The sequence below is a fragment of the Hippopotamus amphibius genome, chromosome 1, assembly GCF_030028045.1.
Source record: "Hippopotamus amphibius kiboko isolate mHipAmp2 chromosome 1, mHipAmp2.hap2, whole genome shotgun sequence".
Taxonomy (NCBI): Eukaryota; Metazoa; Chordata; class Mammalia; order Artiodactyla; family Hippopotamidae; genus Hippopotamus; species Hippopotamus amphibius.
In genome coordinates this window covers 145,399,539-145,421,484 of record NC_080186.1, presented here as the reverse complement: position 1 = coordinate 145,421,484, position 21,946 = coordinate 145,399,539, and the positions used below count along the sequence as shown (strand labels likewise).

At 49.4% G+C, this 21,946-nt stretch overlaps 2 protein-coding genes across 4 annotated transcripts in view; one reads left to right on the top strand and one right to left on the bottom strand.

The window, feature by feature from the left end:
- Positions 1-207: 207 nt before the first annotated feature.
- NIPAL4 (NIPA like domain containing 4) lies at positions 208-17,558 on the top strand. Its single transcript, XM_057730156.1, has 6 exons — positions 208-480; positions 3,725-3,964; positions 7,110-7,166; positions 8,323-8,413; positions 10,666-10,826; positions 11,649-17,558. Exons 1-6 carry the CDS (start codon positions 444-446, stop codon positions 12,275-12,277), a joined length of 1,215 nt encoding a protein of 404 aa, XP_057586139.1. The 5' UTR covers positions 208-443; the 3' UTR covers positions 12,278-17,558.
- A 631-nt stretch (positions 17,559-18,189) lies between these two features.
- ADAM19 (ADAM metallopeptidase domain 19) overlaps positions 18,190-21,946 on the bottom strand; it is an 84,903-nt gene continuing 81,146 nt past the window's right edge. Inside the window, exons 22-23 of one of the 3 annotated variants that reach the window (XM_057730131.1) lie at positions 19,082-19,234; positions 18,190-18,277 (exon numbers count right to left, since the gene is read on the bottom strand). In XM_057730131.1, the coding sequence (XP_057586114.1) occupies positions 18,224-18,277; positions 19,082-19,234 (207 nt within the window). In that variant the 3' untranslated portion in view covers positions 18,190-18,223. Of the gene's footprint in view, positions 18,278-18,342; positions 18,454-19,018; positions 19,235-21,946 lie in introns of those variants that run through there. The other 2 variants (XM_057730139.1, XM_057730121.1) reach the window with 2 other exon arrangements.

The following is a 21,946-nucleotide window of genomic DNA, read 5'->3' as shown; positions in this document are numbered from 1 at the left end:
CCACTTCCACCTCGGCCAGAAAATTGCCCCCTCTCCAGCCACCCTGGAGCCCCTCAACTGTCCCTGGGGGCGGAACTGGGTGCCGGTCGGCGACGCGCGGAGGGGCGGCGCCCGGGGACCCGCCCCCTCGCGTCCTGCCATGGGCGAGGTGGTGACTCCCTCTCCGGGAGCCAGGCAGCCTCCGTGCCCCAGGAGGGCATGCGCCCCTCTGCAGGCAGCTCGAGGGCGAGGCCCCCGGCCCACAAAGTTGTCCAAGAGTCCGGGTGGCTCCTCCCTAGGGACCCTCCCCCTCTGGGGCGCGTCATTCTCCCCACCCCCGGGCCCCGACCCCGGCGGCTCCTCGCGCGCCGGCCACGCCGGGGGACAAGTCTCGGCCACCTGCTCCGGAGCGGGGGAACCAGGGCGCCGTCCGCCCGCGAGTCGCTGCGAGCGCCCAGGGCCCCATGGAGCTGCCGGCCCGCAACACCAGCTGCGAGAACGGTGCGTGGGGCCGGCGGGGACCCGGTGCCTTCTGCGCTTCGCCTTCCCTTCCTGCTGCTCCTTTCCTCTGCGTCCTTTCCTGCCTGGCGGCCCAAAACCCGGGAGGGGGTTCGCACGCGTTGTCCCCCGCCCAGTTCTCAGGCCCGTCTTGGAAAGGAGCGGGGCTCTGGCAGACCCGCCTCCTCTTTGGCGCTGGGTGGCTGAGGGGGCAATGGCAGAAAGGGGGCGGGCGTGGGAGGGAGGGGGCGGGCTTTAGCCATTGGAGGTGGTCTACCAAGGGCGGGGCGGGGGGGAGCGGGTCTTTTATGTAAAGTTACTTGAGATTTCAGTACCTGCCCAGGTCTGTCTCCCTGAGGCTCGCCAAAGGCAGGGGAGGGGACGCAGAGGCTTATCACCCCCAAACCCACATCCTTTAGGAAAAGGAGGGAAAGGATAAGGGAAGGTGCTGGGCTCTCTGCTCGAGTTCTTATTATGAACGTGGATAGTGGACTAGGCTCTTTACTTGCATTATCCCAGTTAATCCTTAACACAGCTCTAGAAGGCAGGTAGATATTATTACTTTACTGTCGCCATTCTGGAGATAGAGAAACCGAGGCTCTGAAGAGTCTGATGAACTTGCTCAAGGTAACACAGTGCGGAAATGGAATATAGACCCAGGGCTCTTGAATTCTAAAGCCTGTGCTCCTACCACTATGCCCACCTCCTTTCTTGGTGTACCTCCATTTTCCTACCTCGCCGTGGTATTGTAGCCTGTGGAATATCCCTGTTTTTCTAACTTTTCTTTTCCAGGGAAGCTTTCCAAGCTAGTCTATTGGGTGTTGGCTGGCTTTGGTTTTCTGAACGACAAGGCAGTCCATTTTCCTCACCTTCCCCTGGGAAAAATATGTTCCCCAGTCCTAGCATATTCTGGAAGAGAAACAGGAATCATCTGGCCCAACACCCATTTGTCAGATGAGCATCCCCCCCCCCAGAACTGGGTTTCCTTTGGCCATCAGCCCTCTCTCATTTTCTGTTTACCCCTATGGGAGGACTTGACTTAACTGAGGGCACTGTGCCCCTTGGGTGCCTAGGCCTCCCCCAAACAGCCAAGCCCACCCTTTGGACATGTACCTTCAGGAGGGCAGGGCAAGGGCGTGGGAGTGGGCTTGGCCTTCCTCTTGGGAGTCGCTTTCCTCTTGGGAGTTGCCTTGCTTGACCCACTTCCTCCCAGGTTCTGGCTCTTTTCCTGAACTCAGGGAACTCCCAGGATTCGACTCCTGCCCTAGCTGAGGAACAGGAATGAGCAGTCGGAACAAGTTTGATTAGGGACCCAGGTGATTTCTTGTCTCGTCTCCTCTGGATTGTGACACAGGCGTTGGAAAGAGACATGCAAAAGACACATGGGCACCCCCTGGTGGGTTCCAGACCCAGCTCTGCCACCAGGCTTTTGTGAGACTCAAGCACATCCATCCCCATCTCCGGGCCTCAGTTTCCCAGCTGAAAAGAAAGAGGGTTAGACGGGATGCCTTCCAAGGGCTCTTCCAGCTCTGCTGCTCCATGCTTCTGTGCTGTGGAAGAAAGGTCAAAATTGCCCTTACTTTGGCCAAATTGCCACTCCCTGCTCCAGAGATGCCAAAGCTAAAGCTGCCTAACCTTTCAGACTTTGGGCCCTTCTAGCGCAGGCCTGGAGATCTAGCTTGGTTTGAAGAGACGTGCCTGACCCGGGCTTACATCCTTGGCACGGGAGCCTGGGTCTTTGCGACACAGTTTGAAAAAGACCTTCTACCACCAAAGGTCCCAGACTCAGATGGTTATAGGGGCCCAGCACATAACACAGATGACTGAAGGGAGCCGGATATGGGCTGAGGGGAATTGCAAAGAGTGTGCCCTGTCTAGGGGCAAAACCAGTGCTGAGCTGCAGCCAACTGTTGCTTGTGGGACGGTGTGCCCAGCAAAGGCAGCAAAGCAGCCCTGAAGCTGAACTTTCATGGGAAATCTCCTGATTTTTAAATGTTGGTAATGAATTCATATTTTAAGATAAGCTTCAAAAGGCTCGGTGAAACCCCATCCCCCTTGCCGCCTGCTTTGTGGGGGTGGGGGTGGGGGCTGAGAACATGGACTTTGGCATTATGGGGGATTGGGAAACAATTCTGGCTTCACCACTTACCACCAGTGTAGCCTTAGGCAGGTTACCGAGCTTATCAGGGCCCCAGTTTCTTCAGCTAAAACCCTGGACGTGATCACTCTGCACTTTCATTGATAGGGATGCTCCTGGGAAGCCCCAGGCAGCGGGCCCTGTGAGTACCAGCACCGGAGGATTGTTGCCTATGCTGTGTTCTGTTTCCTTGAACTTAGGCAACTTAGTTCTCCTGACTGAGGGTCTGCCCCTCGTGTCCAAGTTTGTCCTGTTGTCCTTGGTGCTTGTGTCAGAAGAGCCAGCAGCAGTGTGCTGGCTCAAGGGCATGAGAACTGATTGACTCTCGCGGACTCTAGGACTTGGAAAGAGAGCTAAAGACAGATCCTGCATGGGGTGGCAGGGACACTGATCCCTCTGAGGCCTGAAGGAGGCCCCAGCCACTGACCATGAGCAACAGAGGTCTTCGAAGTAAGGCTTGGGGATGCTCAGTTCTTACAAACAAGGATGCTCATATCTCATCATCTTCAGGCTTAGGAGGGGCTGTGGACTCCAGCCTCACTCCCTCCTGTTACCTGTCAGGACTCTCCACTGTGGCTGGAGTTAGGGATACATAAATGAAGAGGCCTCTGGGAGGGGAGAATCCCTGTGTGGTCCTGAGCTGTTGGAGGCCCATGTGCCCAGAGGCTGGGAGGGGATTCCTGTGGAGGCCAGGAGGTTGGATTCAAGGATGCCTGAGAGCTGGGGGGACCCTGTTTGGTATGTGTTGGGGGTGGGGGGGGGGCATTAGTCTGGCTTAGGGGTGAGGTACTGGAGTTCTGGAGTCAAACAGCCTGTATTCTTAGGCAAGGTTCCTAACCTCTCATGGCCTCCATTTTCCATCTATGAAATGGGAATTAAAGACAGCGCTTATCTGACACGTGGTTGGAAGAACTTGAGTTTACGAAGCTAAAGTCCCTAGCCTGCAGTAAGCACTCAGTGAGTAGTGACTGTTCTTTTTAGTTTGGGGCCCAGGGTATGGATGGAGTGCGGCAGCAGCTGAAGCATGGGGTCTGAAACAGTGGCCAATTCCAACATTTTTAAAGCATGCAACTGTCCCCAGTGTGACTCTCTCACCGTGGTCTTCCCTAGGTTCCCTGATCAGCCTGTACTGCTCCTCCCAACAAGTCCTGTGCCAGATCGTCGGTGACCTTAGCCCCAAGGTGCCCGGCAATGTCACTTCCAGCAGCTGGCAGGAGAGGTTCAGGCAGAACTACAGCTTCTATGTCGGCCTGGGACTGGCCATCCTGTCCAGCTTCCTCGTCGGCAGCAGTGTCATCCTCAAGAAGAAGGGCCTCCAGCGACTGGTGGCCTCGGGCGCCACACGGGCTGGTAGGCTCCTGAGAGCAGGGGCGGATGGGGTGCTGGGAGGCAAGCCCTCAGCCAGCCCTGGGAACCTCCCTTCATGGGGTCTGTAGCAGTTTGAGAGCCTGTCCTAGATGGGCACAGAAGGCTCATTGTCAGTCCCGTTGGGAGTCCAGTCCACCAGCAGGAGACCTTCCTTTATAATCCAACGGTTCCTGAGAACTGCATGATCCGTTATTTGGGGGGAAGACAGGGAAAAGTCTCAGGGCCAAGAATCAGAAACCCCAGGTCTAGTCCTGGTTTTATTTCTTACCAGTTACATCATCACAGGTAAGTCACAACTTCCCTACAAAATGGGAATATAATCCCTCTGGCCAGAGCAATGTCAGACACTGCTGTGTCCTCCCTCACTATCCATCTGAGCTCCTGTATAGGCTACAAAGGAATTACTGAGTCTCTGTCCACAGGGATTTGCTTGTTGGGAAAATAAGATGTGTATCCATGAAACAATTGTTGAGAAAAGGAATCCTATGTCAAATAATTTGTTCATTTCATCATCATTCATTGTGTACCTGCTGTATGCCAGACCTGGGGACACAGTGCCCTGGTGGGGCATTGAGTTGAGTGGGAGAGACAGGCAAGTCGATAAACAGTTGTTCTGCAGCATGTTAAGTGCTATCATGCGAAAAATATAGAATGCTATGGCCATATTTTGGAGGGGCGTGTCAAGCCAGGCTTGGGAGGTAGCGGAGGTTTTCTGTAAGAATTGATTTAGAAGCTGAGACCTACATGATGTGGAGATAACAAGGAAAAGAGAAGGATGTAGTATTTCAGGGAGTAAGAACAGCATGTGCAAAGGCCCAGGGGTGAGAGACGTGAGTGATATGAGAAGCTGAAACTATCTCAGGATGGCTAGAACATGGAGGAGTAAGCAATGCCGTGAGGGCCAGCTCACGAAAGGTCTTGTAAACCGAGCTCCAGAGTTTGAGTGTAATTGTAAGTGACAAAGGTTTTAGGCAGGGGAGTGACATAGTTTGACTTACAATTTGAAAAGATCCCTGGTTGCTGGGTGCAGAATGGATTAGGGGACAAAGCTGGTGGGTGGGAGACCAATTAGCAGAGGAAAACAATAGAACATGGGCCAGGAAATTGCAGTGGGAATGGAGATAAGTGGTGGAGTCCAGAGATAAATTTTGAAGATAGGACTTACTGAGTTCAGCGTTGCCTGGCTCCAATGGGAGGGTGAAAAAATGACTCATGGTGACTCAGAGTTCTCTGATTTAAGCAACTGGGGAGACGATGGTGCGATTTTCTGAGACAGAGACTGCAGGAGGAACAGTTTATAGTAAGATGATGTGTTCAGGTTTGGATGTGTTCAGTTTAATGTGCTGCGGGACACTGAGCTTTGGAAGCAGACTATTTGGATTCCAATTCTAGCTCCTCGATTCCTGGTGATGTGCTCGTGGGCAGGAAAAACTGTTTTTCTGTGCCTCAGTTTCCTCTTCTGAAAAAGTGAGGATAGGAATAGTTCCAGCCTAAAGATTGTTGTGAAGATGTGTAGTGTGTTTTAAAAGATGCTTAGCATAGAGTAAGCACTAGTATTCATATTACTGTGATCTAAGTGGGAGGGCCTGATAGACAGTTGGATACCCAGAACTAGAGCCAGTTGTGCTCTAAAACGGAGAGCTGTGAGGTGTGGGGATGAAGTTGGGATCAGTGGTCATTGCTGCTCTATCTCCACTTCTGGCCAGGTGTTCAAAAGGCCAGAGACCTCCCAAAGTGCCAGAAGAATAGCTGCTTGCACTCAGGAAAGGGCAGAGCAAGTATCACTGACCATTCAGAAAGGCAGCTTCCCTGGAATCGATTTTTTCTCCAGTCTGCTATTTCAGTATCTTCTGAGATTTCAACTCAGAGTAAAATGCTCTCAGAGCACTTAACTTTTCTGGGAGATTCTGACTCCTTTAGGAACCTAATGAAAGTTAAAGACCATCTTAGAAAAATGGGCATTCACAGAAAGCGACATACAAGTTTGGGATTTTCACGAAACTGTCTAAAACCCAGCAGCAGCATCCTCATGGCTAACATTAAGTATTGACCATGTGCCAGGCTCTGAGTCCATCACGTGAATAAAGCAGACACAATTCTCGGCTTCATGGAGCTTCCATTTTAGTGGGGGAAATGCCAGAAGGTAAATAGATCAAATTATAGATGATGTGTCATTAAGGAGAAGAATCCCAAGAGGAAACATTAAAGATAAAAGGGTCAGGGAGGGCATTTTAGGGGAAGCAACATTCAAGGAAATATCGAAATGTGGTTAAGACTATTCCGAACATGGAAAAGCACGTGGCAAAGCTCTTAAGGCCAAAAAGAGCTCATCATTTTCAAAGAACTCAAAGACAGCCTGCGCAGCTAGACTGTAGTAAGAAGCGTGGCAGGAGATGCCTTTGGAGAGGTGAGCAGGGTCAAAACTATGAACAGTCTTGTTAGGGATTCTGGCCTTTATGCTAAGACTGTTTTGGAGCCACTGGCCAGCTATAAGCTGAGGAGTGACATAATTCTTAAAAGACTCCTGGCTACTATGAAAGGAATGGATTATAAAGGGACAAGAGTGGAACCAGAGGAATCCAAGGAGGTGGTTGCCTTAACCTAGGCCAGAGGTGATAGTGCCTGTGAGTTGGGTGGTGGCAGTGCAGTGGCCACACGTGAGATGCTTTTTGGAGACAGAATCAGCAGGATGGACTGGGTGCAGACGGTCGAGTAGTGGGAGGGTCAGATATGATTCCCTGGTTCCTGGCTTAAGCAACTAGGTACACGGAGGTGCAACTTACTGAGTTTTATTTGGTGAGTGGGGAACATTTAAAAATCAAGAATAACATTTAGGACAGAGTTTGAGATGCCTGTGAGAGACCCAAGCGTTGTCAAGTAAGCAACTGGATATACATCAGGGCTCAGAAGAAAGGATCCGGGTGCATATATGAAATAGGGCATCTAGATGGAATTTAAAGCTTTGGAAAGGATGAATTTGCCCAGGGCAGGGCCCAGAAGCAAGCCTGGAGGACTCGCCACAGCTGACATATACTGAACCCTTAGAGACTGGGGAGTGAAGATAGAGAAGGAAGTGTCCTGAGAAAGTGGGGCCAACCTCTAACTTAGTGTCCATGCTTTTCTACAGTGGACGGAGGCTACGGCTACCTGAAGGATCCAATGTGGTGGGCTGGATTTCTCACCAGTAAGTGGCTTCTTTGCTGGTAAGGGCAGTGCTCTATTGATGACAGAGGCAGAGATGAAAGGAGGGGTTGGTAGGGCATTTCTGTCTCTACTGTGCAAAATATGAATCCAAGGCCCCAATATCTAGGGGGGAAACCTTGACGGTCTTTGCGGTTAGAACATTTTACCTACATCTCACGTCACTTTCTCCATCCAAAGTCAGTCTTTCATCCATAAAGCATCTGTCCCTAGAGAGGTTTGTACAGAGCTGGTCATGATAAAGGTGTAATTTCTCAACTTCCCTTGGCACGCAGGGAGCTATGACTGCCCCTTGGAGTCTCCTGGACTTCTATAGGGCACAGCCCGGCACTCCTAAGTCAGTTGCCCTGTTCCATAGGCAATTGTTGTCTCACTTAGGATGTGGCTGGTCTGCCACCTAAGATTTGCCCAAATTAACATTCACACATTTCCCCCTCTTTCCACCCACCCTCTCTGGCTTTCAAACCCTAATTCTTTGGGATGGAAAATTAGCCAGCTTTCTATTTGTAATCCCCGAAGTCAGGTTTTGATCCCTCTTTTAGGCAGAGCTATCACATTCAGCATCTGCTTTCAGAGGGCCGGCCCAGGGCATTCTCTGTGAGCAGAGAGACAAAAGAGGCACTTGCAGGAGCCTGCAAACTGGAAACTCATATGGGGAGAAGTAGGCCCTTTGGGAATGTCTGACTTTCTAACCACCTGCCTATCAGTCTGTACTGTCCACAACTCTCCATTTGATACCTGGAGAATCAATAACTGTAGCTGTTTCTTTATTTGATAATTAACACTTTCTAGAGCTTACCTTAAACATACAAACCAATCATTGGCAGTCCCTGAGATACACTTAACCGTGCCCAGGCTAAAAGCCAAGAGACCTCAAGAACCAGAAGGCACCGTGTGACCCTGGACTCTAGGCCACCTCCCTGTCTTTAACCTGGGAGGATTTGGTCAGGATAGCCTGGGCCTGACCTTCAGATCAGATTCTGCAGGGAGAGAGCGTAAGGACCGGGATTTTGAGGAATGCTGGTCTGGGATTCTGTGAATCGTTGAACACTGAATGAAGCCGTCTCCACCCAGACTCATTTGGCCTGGAGATGGTGCATCAGAGCCACTGTGACCTCTTTTCCCCCTTAATTTCCTAGTGGCTGCCGGAGAAGTTGCCAACTTCGGGGCCTACGCATTTGCTCCTGCGACGGTCGTCACACCTCTGGGAGCACTGAGTATCCTCATAAGGTTACTGTTACCTCTTTTGCTGTCTCTCCCTATTTTCAGTTTGTTAACGTCTGGAACTGCACGTGGGCTCAACGGCTACTTGCAGTCAGGGACCTGGGTCAGTCCCAGCTCCCAGAAGGAGGCAGTGTGCCGTTCAGAGATCCACACCCTTGGATCGTGTGCTGCCTGTTGCTGTAGCGTCTCCTCCTCTGCCTGGGCAACAAAAGGGGCAGGCCGAGACCAAACCAGGTGGAAGCTGAATGCCTCACTCAGTGCTTCGGTGCCCCAATAGGAGAAGCACACAGATTGAAAGTACAAGCCCTAGATTAACCCTCACTGAGCTCTAACCTTATCTCTGCCACTTAGTAGTTACGTTACATGGCAGGTCACTTAACTATTCCAAGCCTCAATTTCCCATCTGCTAAGTGGGGATGTTCATAATTCCTGCCTGAAGATATTGTTTCAAGGACTAAATGAGATAATGCACAGAAAGTGCCCAGTATAGAACTGGCACTGAAGAGTAACCATGGCTTACATATATTGAGGGTTTACTATGTGCTGAATGTTCTAGATGTATAATGTTAACTCATTTAATCCTCACAGCATCCCTACTAATTAGAAAGGAGGGGAGACCTGAGGCCAAGAGAGGTTAAGCATCTTGGCCAAGGTGACCAGGTCCTAGGAGGCTGGGCCAGCATTCCCTCCCAGGCAGTCTAATTTCAGAGTCTGGGTGCTTAACCACTAGGCCATGTTGCCTGGAAAATGTTTGATGCTTTTAAAAATAACTGATACTAAACGTGTGCGCTTCCCATTGCCCCATTCCTCCCAAGCTACAAACATAGTTCCTCTGTGGGGGTCCTGAGCCCCATTTGAAGCTGGCTCTGATTGTCACCCTAACGTTGGAGCCCTGCTAAGTCCCAGCCCACCACACCCCATACCTATAATTTCCTGTTTTGTTTTACTGCTTGATGACAATTTTGCAACATTTATGCAGTCAAAAACCAGATAGAGCCATGACTCACATGGCACGGTTGGATGATGTAGTTGTGGTACCACTGTTGCGTATCTGATTAGTTCACAAATTCCCATCCCAGGAAGTTGGGAGAGGCAGGGAATCCTCCACCATGTGACCTTTGCCTTTGCCAATGCCAGCGGGCACTCGTGAACAGGCATCGTGGGTAAAATGTTTTTGGTAGTTTTAGAGGAGTGATGGGAGACACTCAGAGGAGGTTAGACATCAATCCCCTCTTTCCTGATAGCTTTAAGCAGGACTCATGAGGCTCATTGGGTGACCTTAGGTCAGCCAACAGATTTTTGCCCTAAACGAATGCCACCTTTGTAAAGAAACAGAAACATGCCCCAGCGATCATACCTGTTCTGTCTCATTTCCCTCCCTTCTTCCCTCACCTTTGCTGGCTCATTTGGAGGATGTAATGGGAATGAAAGTCACATCACCAAGGAACAGCAAGGAACTGGAGGTATTTTGCCCAGAAAAGACTCAAGGAGGTCAGGAGAATTCTTCTCAGTGAGGTGTAGAGAGAAAACCATAAGCTTTATAATTAGAACTTGAGCTCAAATCTGGCTTGTCTCTTACTAGTTGTATGATCATGCCATCATTTAAGCTTCTATGGGACTCGGTTTTCTCATCTATAAAATGGGCATAAGCATGTTTTACTTCTCAGAGTTGCAAGATGTTAGTGAGATAATAAGTGGAAAGTTCCAAGCACAATATCTAGTATGTAAAGTGTGCCCAAAGTGTCACTGTGGTTGTTTATATTGGCATATACAAATGGAAGAAGGAATGGATTTGTTTTGTATGGCTCAAGGAATAGATATGGGATAAGTAGAAACTACCATATTTTGGGTGAATAATAGAATGAACCTACAATGGATTCATTTGCCTTGTGAAGGGGTGAGCTGCTTGCCACCAGAGGTAGACAAGCCAAGGCTGAAAGCCTTCTGTTCGCAACGTTGAGAGAAGAGGTGCTTATTGGGTAGGAAGTTAGACAAGAGTGCTTTGAAGAGCTCTTCCAACTCTTCTGTTTGGGGATATTTTCAGTCTCTAAAACGGAAGAAATTCCCAGGTCTATTGTTGATTCCTCCAGCCCACACTGTAACCCTCCCAGAAATAAGTTTCTATTTCAAATATTTTCTAGGCATCTAGAAAAGCTTCCACGTGTGAGAGTAGTGAGCCCTTGCTCAGCTCCCACTTTTCTCCAGAACACTGGGGCTGGCCCAGACGCTCTAATTCCTTTCTCTGCTTTCACGTGCAGTGCCGTCCTTTCCTCGTATTTCCTGGGAGAGAGTCTGAACCTGCTGGGGAAGCTGGGCTGTGTGATCTGCGTAGCTGGCAGCACAGTGATGGTGATCCACGCCCCCATGGAAGAGAAGATCACCACGGTCGTGGAGATGGCTGCCAAGATGAAAGACACAGGTAGGCTCCAGGCTCCCCGGGAGCAGGAAAGCACTGGGGGTGAACCACGTTCTGACTAGGTTCTGGCCATCTCAGGTGCTGCCACCTGGAGGAGGAGGAGGCAAGCTCGGGGAAGAAGGTTGATGGGCTGGTACTAAGGCTAGCTTACCGGTTCCCATTCTGATAGGTATGGATGCTATTTATTACGTGTTTATTATGTGCCAGGTACCGTTCTAAATGCTTGTTTGCATCGTCTTAGTTCAGGTTGTTGTAATGGAATATCATAGACTGGGTGGCTTATGAACAACAGACGTTTATTTTTCACAGTTCTGGAGGCCACAATCAGGTCTGTGACCAAGGCCGTATAGATTTCGTTCAGTCATCTTCTCACTGTGTCCTTGCCTGGTGGAAGGGACAAGGGAGCTCTTTGGAGTCCCTTCTATAAGGGTGCTGTTGCCTTCATGAGGGCTCTACCCTCATGACTTAGTCACCTCCCGAAGACCTCACCTCCACATACCATCGCATTAGGGATTAGGTTTCAGCATATAAATGGGGGGGGGGGGGCATATTCAGTCAATTGCATGTATTATCTCATTTAATCTCACAAAAAAGCTCCTATGAGGAAGGTCCTATTATTAATCCTATTTTACAAAGAGGCAACTGAGGTTTGGGGGGTTTAATTAGTAACTTGTACAGATTTTATTAAAAACGTGTGTTGCTGGAACTGGGACCCATGTTTGTCTGACTCCAGAACCCAGATTCTTAATGCAACATCCCATTGCCGTGGGGCTCCAGGTGCTAATGGCATCCCCCCAGCTCAGGTTATCTCCCTCCCCCACAAAGGGTACATCGTGTTTGCTGTGCTTCTGCTGGTGTCCTGCCTCATCCTCATCTTCATCATCGCCCCACGTTACGGACAAAGGAATATTCTCATCTACATCGCCATCTGCTCTGTGATCGGGGCCTTCTCCGTGTCTGCCGTCAAGGGCCTGGGCATCACCATTAAGAACTTCTTCCAGGGGCTGCCAGTAGTGCGGCACCCTCTGCCCTACATCCTGTCCCTCGTGCTGGCACTTTCGCTCAGCACGCAGGTCAATTTCCTCAACAGGGCGCTGGACATCTATAATACTTCCCTGGTGTTCCCCATCTACTACGTGTTCTTCACCTCGGTGGTGGTGACCTCCTCCATCGTCCTCTTCAAGGAGTGGTACAGCATGTCGGCTGCGGACATCGTGGGCACCCTCTCTGGCTTTGTCACCATCATTCTGGGTGTGTTCATGCTTCACGCTTTCAAAGACCTGGACATCAGCCAGACCAGTCTGCCCCACATGCACAAAAACCCAACCCCCTCTCCTGCCCCAGAGCCCAGTGTCATTAGACTCGAAGACAAGAACGTCCTTGTGGACAGCATAGAACTCGCCAGCACCCCATCACCAGAAGTGAAGCCCAAAGTATTTATAATCCATTCGTAAAGCTTGATGTGAGCGCTGTGGTACAGCCTGGTTGCTCAGCTTCAGAGCCACCTGGTTGTTTTCAACACAGCTCTTACCAATGGGCTTTCTTTTCTTGAGACGTTCATTTATACCTCATCGCTGTTTCCGGGAGAAAAATCCCTACCCAGTGAGCAGTGGTGGCAGAACTTCCAGGAAACACAGCCTCAGTGACCAAATACCCTACTTTACATTGGTGCCAGCAGGTCCCCTGGACCTCCCTTCCCACTTGTTTCCTTGGTGCCATCTCCATGTTGTTGGAAAGAAGATAGGATTTGACCCGCTGAATGTAGCCCGAGCCAAGAACTGCCCTGAAATGTTGGTCATCAGGGAATCCTTCACACTAGTTTGCCTCCTGAGGCTGACTCACCGTTCCTGAGCCCCAGGCTGAAGTGCAGCTGGCTCCCCAAGGCCCAGAGAGCCACTCGCCATGCCTCCCATCTGGAACTAACAGACACGCAACTATTGTAAAATGTCTTGTTGCTTTTGCCACCTCATCTTCAGAGATGGAAGCAAGACCTCAGCTGACCTTCTTACTGTGAAAGCCACCTGACGTCTCAGGGAAACACTTCCACCAGCACCATTCTCGGAGCAGCCAGCCTGGAAATCAGCATCTGTTTCCATCCACTCCTTCCCTCTCTAGATACATCCTAAGGAGTTAGTCATGGAGACATTCAGGCAGTTATCTTAGGACTCAAAACAACACAATAACAACAAAAGGTGCTTCCCAACCAAGCTCTGCTGGCCAAGCCCAGGGTTTCATTTTGCCTCATTCTCCAAAGAGAACAGCAACTGAACTGCTTTGAAAAGTAGCCTGGCTGTCAAGCAGAATGCACTTTCCTTTTCCTCCAGGAGTAAACCAAAATATGACTTGGGGAGATGGGAGAAAAGTAAGGAACAAAGTCAGGATTTGGCAGAAAGCAGACACAGGCTCTCCGGAAACCAGGGGCTACCTTTTGTGTTTACTCTGTTGGCCAACCAAGAACCCCGGTGGAAAAGGCTCTGGGTAACTTCTGTGGGTTTGTTTGTTTGTTTTTGGATGCACCATGTGGCATGCAGAGCTTTGTTCCCCAACCAGGGATTGAACCCATACCCCTGCAGTGGAAGCGCAGAGTCTTAACCACTGGACCACCAGGGAAGTCCCCTCTGGGTAGCTTCTGGGCTGGAGCCTTAGAGGCTTGGCCGGTGGGATCAGCTTTGAATTTCAGTGACCAAGTGGGGGTATAAGCTTGGCATAGGGTGCATTCTGGCTGTTGACCTTACTGCCACCAAGTCCCCAACTCCACTGATGAGCTGCCCACACTGGGAAGCGGCGTGTCACGACTGCTCCAACACCACCTGCTTTGGGGACTGCCTTTGGTCCCCTCACATTTGGTCAGAGGCAGTCAAAAGAAACAAGAGCAGCCGGAAAGAGAATTAACATCCCCTTCCTTCCCATCTTCTTTCCAGCAGCGAGAATGTGAGGCTTGATATACGGACCATTGAAAGGGAGGTAAGGGAGCCAGTATATCTGTAAAGAAGGGAGACCTGGCCCTCAGCCCACAAGCTGGTGCAAAGCCTTCCCTGTGTAAGTCCACACCCGTGCCTGTGTTTACATCCCATGCCCTAAGCATAGCCAAGCCCAGGCCAAAACGCTTGCTGGCCTTGGAGCTCCAATGAACAGACTGGCTTCCTGTACCTCCAGCCTCAAAGCCCGAGCTTTTAATGAATGTGGATTTCTCTCTGTAACTAAAATCAATGCAACATGTTGGATCTTGAGAATGGCCGTAATCTGAGGGCCCTGAGAGCGTGGTCTGCAGGGTCAGGAATAAAGACCTCTGCGTGTGTTTACTTGATACTTACATCTTGGCTTTCCTTGGACACAGGACACGTAAACTGGTTCCTCTTGTGCCGGGGGGCCCGTCCCTGATCTCTGGAGAGTTGTGGCTGCCAAGGAAGTGCCTCCAGGGCTTTCTACAGCCACGCCTTCACTAGAGAAGGAAAGGCTACTTGGGAAATAGAGTCATTTGAAGACACCCATCCCTCGTTAATGCCTGAGCCCTTACGAGACGCCAACCACAGTGCTCAGAGCTTCACGTGAACACGTTAAGTCCTCACAAATCCTCAAGGTAGATCTATCACTCATGCCTTGAGTGACCCTAGACCTATTTAAACTAGACCAGCCTGTGTCCAGGTGCAAAGACAAACAGCTCCCTCGACTGGTCATGGGAAAACCCAGGGCTTTTCTGTGGCTCAAGCTCTTCCATGGTGGCCAGACAGGCTGGACGGCCGGTCTCTGTGGGAACTCTTCTGAGGAGTCCTTCGTGATGAATCCTGTCCAGGCTGGCCAGTGTGACATGAAAACAAACAAAAGAGTTGTCAAACCAGACAACGTTTCAAATGACAATTTAATTAAATACAAACAAGGAAAAAAGGCACCATGGCCCATTCAAGTATTTTGCATAGATATACAAATATTGTAAACAATTAATAGGTGGACGAGAGAAAAGAGGATCTGTTTTCTGTGAACAATCTCCCAGATAAAAAGAAAATTCACATTGCCCTGGATCCCAGACACATACGTACGTACACACAGTGGATGGTAAGAGAGGATGCGTGGAAGGGTGACTCTGGGGGCACTTGGACTGGATTTTGCATAACCTCTCCTTTGCAAGGTTCCCTATGGATGGGTGGGGCACCTTTCCAGTTGGCATACTCTTGGCTTTCTTGGGTGTCCAGCAGAGCTGTTATACACACATTTAACGCAGTTACTGACTTTAGAACTGATTCTCAATTTAAAACATGCAAGTCTTCCATACCCTCGGCCAAATAAGAACAAATTCTGACATAGGTAAGGGGAGGCTTTGTTCAAAAGGACTACTGCAAGAGATAGCAAGGGGCCACGGCCATAGGGCGATGGGGCTGCAACATTACCATCAGATCTACAATGAGACACCGTAAGATCTGCAAGCGTCTCAGAGCAGGGGCATAAAGGAGCTTTTCTTTTATAGGGAGAAGTAAATAAGGCTAAAAATAACCTATGGCAAGCAGGTAGTTACCACTGAGCCCAGTGCCTGGGCTAAAATTCCCACTGTGGCAGGGAGAGAAGGTGCAGTCTCCCTTGAGGTCCCTTGAGGTTTACATTTCAGAGATACCTCCTAGGCTCTTAAGGAAAACACGTCTAGGGTTGGAAAACTGGTGGGAGGCTAAGTTAGCGTCTAAAAAGATTTGCATCGTCTCCATCTGAACAGAAGACTGGTTAAGTCACTCCACCAAGGCTCCGTTAAGCTCCTCTCCTCCCCACCAGACCCTGAGCATGGACACACCCTCAGCCAGAGCCAGCCTACAGCCCCTCCCCGAAGGGTGACCAGAAAGACGGTCCCTGAATGCGGTTCTTTCCAGCCACGTTCACTTCCTCCTATAAAAGGCCTCTTCCTTCTGAGCTATGAGATGCTGCCAGATCTTGCAGCCACTTAGCTCACCTGCGCATTCTCCTAATGCAACCGCTCCCTGCCCCTATCACAACACTCCCTTCCCCAATCTTGCAGTAATCCCTGAGAATAAAGTCTCTCCTCCCCTAAGTCCATATCGGTTTTTGTCACCTCAAAGCAGCACATGGACACAGGAGGGGAAAAGAGGGCCATAATAACCAGGCTTGCTCCTGGGCAGCCTCCCTGACCTGCCAGAATGGTGACTCCTGGCTCCGTGAACACAGCCAGGAGTGAAACAGTAAGTAGAACCGCCTGCCAAAAGTCTTACCAAATTTTAAAAATTCAACCATCTTCCAGTTCACAGTACAATTTTTATGGGATGGAGGTGGTATTAAAATAATGGAAAACAAAAACAAACCAAGGAAGCGACAACTCGGGTCTCTTTCTGGTGTGGTTCCAGGGAGGGTGGACTTCAGGTTCAAAAGACTCATGCAGCCACAATGGCTGTGGCATCTTCACTTCAGAGCCTTCTACCTCCTGATGTGGGGGAGAAAAGCCGGGCATGCCACAGGAGCGTCGGCGGGGCACGGGTTGGGTTGAACGGTGATTTTAGGGGGAGGTGTCTCCACTTTTAGTTTTCTGGGACCCAGCCTTGAGGCCTGGGGCATCTAGAGTAGCACACTTAAATGGAAGGCCGTGCCCTGACCTCATCAGGCAGCGAGGACGGTGGACATCGGCTATGGGAGGCAACCAGGCCCCTTGTCGGCAAGACAGGGTGTGAATATCACCAATATCACAACTACCTGACTACCTGAGGGAAGAGAACTTCATTTTCCTGAGCTCCTTCTAAATCCACCCCAAGTGTCCCCGCAGGTGCACAGCCGAAATCTCCCACTTGTCTACAAACCCAAGAACATTGATTGAGCACCTACTGTATACAGAGAACTATAAGGGGGCCCCAGGGTAGTGGTTGGGAGTGAAAACTCAAGCCTCTTCCTTGCACTGAGGTTTTCAAGAGCAAATGTCTGTTCACTGCAGGAGGTGGGGAGGCCCCACGCTGCCCAGCACCTTTCTGGGGTGGGAGACAGTCCCAGAGAACATCTCCAGCGACTCTCTGAAAATCGTCCCACCTAGCAGAGCACCGCACAGCCCCCCTTCCCTGCTGCAGGGAGGGCAGGAGCAGAGGAAAGAACACAAGGAAGTGGATGAAAAACCATCTGGCTGGTCCCGCACAGACTCTGTTCCATCCAGCCTGCTTCTCCAGGGATCTCTAGAGACAGGTCTGCTCTCTGCTCAGAGGACAGCGGTCCTGCCTCAAGCCAGTGACCAGGTCTGGGGACAGGCTGGGGTTCCCAGGGTGTCCGCTCCCTTCCCTGCACCTACCACCATCCCTGAGGACCTTCCTCAGATTCAGGTCAGGGAGTCAGAGGAAGATTCACACTCTGCTGAGGTCACAACACAGCATGGAAAGTAAAGCTACGACCCCACAGCCATGGCCCGAGTCTACCCCGGTCAACACCCTTGAGGACCAAAGTAGGAAATCCCGTGGCCAACCCTCAGGCAGGACCCTGACGTACAGTCACAGCACCAGGTCCCAGGAAGTCGGGACTGCTGTGGATTCACTCTCCACAGCACCACACGTTAGGGGGGTCTGAGCAGGGAAGGAGAAATCAAAGGCGGGAGGCACTTGGAAAATACAGAAGCGAAAACAGAGAGCGAGCGAGAACGAGGGCTAGCGGAGTCGCAACCTTTGGCCTGACGGCTCAGAGGGGGCCTGGCTGTGCTCCCCTGCTGTCTACACTGCCTACAAATAGTACCTGCCTGAGTCAGAGTGACCTGTGGGAATAAGGGGGTGTGGGGGTTTGGTGATGGGGGCAGGGGGTCGGGGGGAGGAGTGCGGCAGGGGAGACGTGACTGGTTCACCTGCGGCCACAGAGCCAGGAGCTGTGACCTCAACCACGCGCTGGGCAGGGCCACAGCCGTGGCTGGAGTGACCCCCTCCTGATCCCAGAGCTAAAAGGGACGGTACGTGCCCGGCCTCTGTCCAGCCTGGGACCTGCGAAGAAGACGGAAGCAAAGGAAAGTTCTCACGCGTACCCTCCGCCACAGGATGTGGATGGATGGCTTCTCCAAGCTGAGTCCTGGCCCAAAGGGCGCACCAGCTCACACGGCCTGCACCAGCTCGAATGGCACCTCTGGGGTGAGGGGCCATCCGAAGGGCAGATGGGAGAGAAGCAGCCATGCATCCTCTTCCGCGCGCCCCTCCCTCCCAGGGCCTGAATATTGCACAAAACAACACTTGGGTGCCGTTGGACAGTAGTCACTCTGGGCCTCTGAAGAGGCCGTGGAGGCACTGAGTCAAGAAGGAGATTTTTCAGAGATGCAGTGGTTCCGGGAGGAGGGGAGGAGGGGAGGAGGAGCTCTGAGGTGGGCAGACATGCTTCTTCCAGATTCTGTGGCCACAGCTCCTCCGTGGTGTTGAGTCTTCAAGGAAAGGGAGAAGCCCCTTTACACGGGTCTAGATTTTCGAGCTAGTCATGCCCACAGCCCTCTGTGATCTGTATTCAGGAAACTGTGGGGAAAAAAAGAGACGGAGGGAGAGAGACATGAACTCCATGCTGATCAATGGGATTGGTGGGGAGCTGTCCTCTTGCTTGTGACAGGTGGGCAGGGGAGACAGGCTGTCAGCTGAGAAGAACGGTTTCCGCAGAAGTCTGTCCACGTGCCTGCTCGTCCAGACCATCAACTCTGCAGTGAGAGGCCTGGTGATGCCCACCCTCAGCGGACGAGCCATCCCTCCCCGGCCCACGCCACCCTCCTTCCCAGCAAAGCTGCAGCTCAGTCTGCAGAGTTCCCACAGGGCAGTCAGCCAGCTTCCTCACCTGCTCCCCTCCTCCCCAGCCCCCAGGACTAAGAATACATCAGCCCCAGGGAAGAGGTATTAAGAGGGGCCATTTGTGCACAGCCTCCCATAGGTCAGCAGTGAATGTAAATTAACTGCCTTGACCTTCACAGCAACCCAGTGGGGCTGGCTATTGCTGCTTCCTAAAACCTCTTTCCAGATAAGGAAACGGAGACTCGAGAGAGTGACTTGCTCAGGGCCGCTCAGCTCTCTCGTCAGCAGCAGACCCAGGTTTGCAGCTACCATAGCTCAGCCTCCTAAACGTCACCTTTCACATGAAACCAAAAAACCTCTATCACCAATTTAAGGGACAGTTATGCGGGCACCAAGAAATGAGAAGCTTTTGTCCTTTGCTTTTGTTCTGGAAGTCCAGCCCTACATCAAGAAGCATGAACTGGCCTGTTTTCTCAATCATATTTTTGCCCCCTGGGTCCCTCTGCCCCCAGAGAAGGTCAAGGGTTTCTGAAGACTCACCTTTGGGACAGGTGCTACCAGGGGCCGGGTCGGCTGAGGGCTGGAGGCAGGGGGCCACAGGACGGAGGCACCACCTGGCCTGGGGAAGTTCTTGCGGCCTGGCACTGGGTTAGCCGGGAGCGCCTTCTGGGGTGGCCGAGGCCTAGAGAAATCCTGGGGAGAAAGCCACAAGCCTCACTCAAAGGCCAGAGGGGACTGTTCAAAAGAAAATGTTCTCAGTGTTTTACAGGTCAAAATCAAGAGAAAAGGGATATACTATTTAAAAAGAATAGTCCCATTTAAAAAGAAATTGTGCACAGACGTGTTTACATGCTGAGGAAAAAGCCTTTTTGGAGAGCAAGCTGGCAGTATCTGTTAAGATTAGAAATGATCACTCTCTGACCTAATATGTAATTCTACTCCCTGTAACCCATGTTAGAGAGCTATTTGCACAGGTGCACAAAAATGAAATTGCAAGGATGTACCTTGCAGTACTGTTTGTGACAGCGAAAAGAAACTATAAATAACTAAAATTTCCATCAAGACACAAATTAGTAAAATTATACAGTGATATATGATGCAGCATTTTAAAAGAACGAAGTATGTTGATATGTGCTGAGGTGCAAAGATGGTCAAGAGTCATGGCAAGCTTAAGTACAAGCTACAGAGGATAGTTTATAGAAAATGTCACCCCCCCCCACCCCCACCAACAATGTAAATGCAGAGGTACAGAGGCAAGTCAGGAAGGATGAAGCCCAAATTGATAAAAGAGGTCAGAGGTTCGGAGGGGGCTGTGCATGGGCAGAGGCGTCATCCAAGTGAACATTCAATTTTTTTAACAAGAGCATACATGTGTTACCTGTGCAAAAAAAATGAAATTTTAAAAAGGAAGAAATCATATTTTCCATATTGTTTGTCTATGGGTGGAACAATCTTTCCTTTGTGCTTTTATATCACCTTCATGTTTTACTACCTTCTCAATAAGGCCTTCTCTGATGACCTTATTTAAAATTACAGCACCCCCCCCCCAAAGACAACCACAGACAATATATGGGATGTAGCAAAAGCATTCCTAAGAGAGAAGTTCATAGAAATACAGGCCTTCCTCAAAAAACAAGAAAAATCTCAAACAACCTAACCTACCACCTAAAAGAATTAGAAAAAGCAGAACAAACAAAACCTAAAGTCAGCAGAAGGAAGGAAATAATAAAGAAAGGAAGTAAATAAAATAGAGGTTTAAAAAAATAGAAAAAAGGCAATAAAACCAAAAGCTGGTTTTCTGAAAGGAAAAAGAAAATTAACAAACCTCTGGTCAGGCTCACCAAGAAGAAAAGAGAGAGGACCCAAATAAAATAAGAATGGAAAGAGCAGAAATAACTACTGACACTGCAGAAATACAAAAAATCATAAGAGAACGCTATGAACAATTATATGCCAACAAATTGGACAACCTAGAAGAAATGGGCAAGTTCCTAGACACATACAGCCCACCAAAACTGAATCAAGAAGAAAGAGATAATTTGAACAGACTGATCACTAGAGGTGAAATAGAATCGGTAAAAAAAAAACTCTCTGCAAACAAAAGTCCAGCACCAGATGGCTTCACTGGGGAATTCTACCAAACATACAGAGAAGAGCTTACACTAATCCTCCTCAAACTTCCAAAAGACTGAAGAGGAGGGAACACTCCCTAAGTCATGCTATGAAGCCACCATCACCCTGATGCTAAAACCAGACAAGGACACTAACAAAATTGAAAATTACAGGCCAATATCTTTGATGAATATAGATGCAAAAAAATCCTGAACAAAACATCAGCAGAGTGAATCCAACAATTCATAAAAAAAGATCACATACCATGAAAAGTTGGATTCATCCCAGGGTCACAAGAATGGTTCAATATATGCAACTCAATCAATGTGAAACACCACATCAACAAAAGAAAAGACAAAACCCACATGATCATCTCAATAGATGCAGAAAAAGCATTTGCTAAAATTCAAGATCCATTCATGATAAGAACTCTCACCAAAGTAAGTACAGAGGGAACATATCTCAGCATAATAAAAGATATTTACGACAAACCCACTGCCAATATAATACTCAACAGTGAAAAGCTGAAAGCCTTTCTGCTAAAATCTGGAACAAGACAATGATGCCCACCCTCATGACTTCTATTCAACATAGTATTAGAAGTCCTAGCCAGAGCACTCAGACAAGAAATAAAAGGTATCCAAATTGGAAAGGAAGTCGTTAAACTGTCATTATATACAGATGATGTGATAGTATATATAGAAAACCCTAAAGACTCCACACAAAAACTACTACAACTGATAAATGAATTCAGCAAGGTAACAGGATACAAAATTAACACACAGAAATCTGTTGCATTTCTTTACACTAATAATGAAATATCAGAAAGAGAAAGTAAAACACACTCCTTTTTAAAATTGCATCCAAAATAAAATACTTAGGAATAAATCTGACCAAGGAAGTGACTTATATGCTGAGAACCATAAAAACATTGACAAAGGAAACTGAAAATTATTCAAAGAAATGGAAAGATGCTTTTAGATTGGAAGAATTAATACTGTTAAAATGGCCATACTGCCCCCAAGCAATCTACACATATAATGCAATCCCTATCAAATCACCCATGACATTTGTCACAGAACTAGAACAAATAATCATAAAATTTATATGGAACCACAAAAGACCCAGAGTTGCCAAAGCAATCCTGAGGAAAAAGAATAAAGCTGGAGGCATAACCCTCCCAGACTTCAGACGATACTACAAAGCTACAGTAATCAAAACAGCATGGTATGGGTACAAAACCAGACATATGGATCAAGGGAACAGACTAGAGAGCTCAGAAATAAACCCACA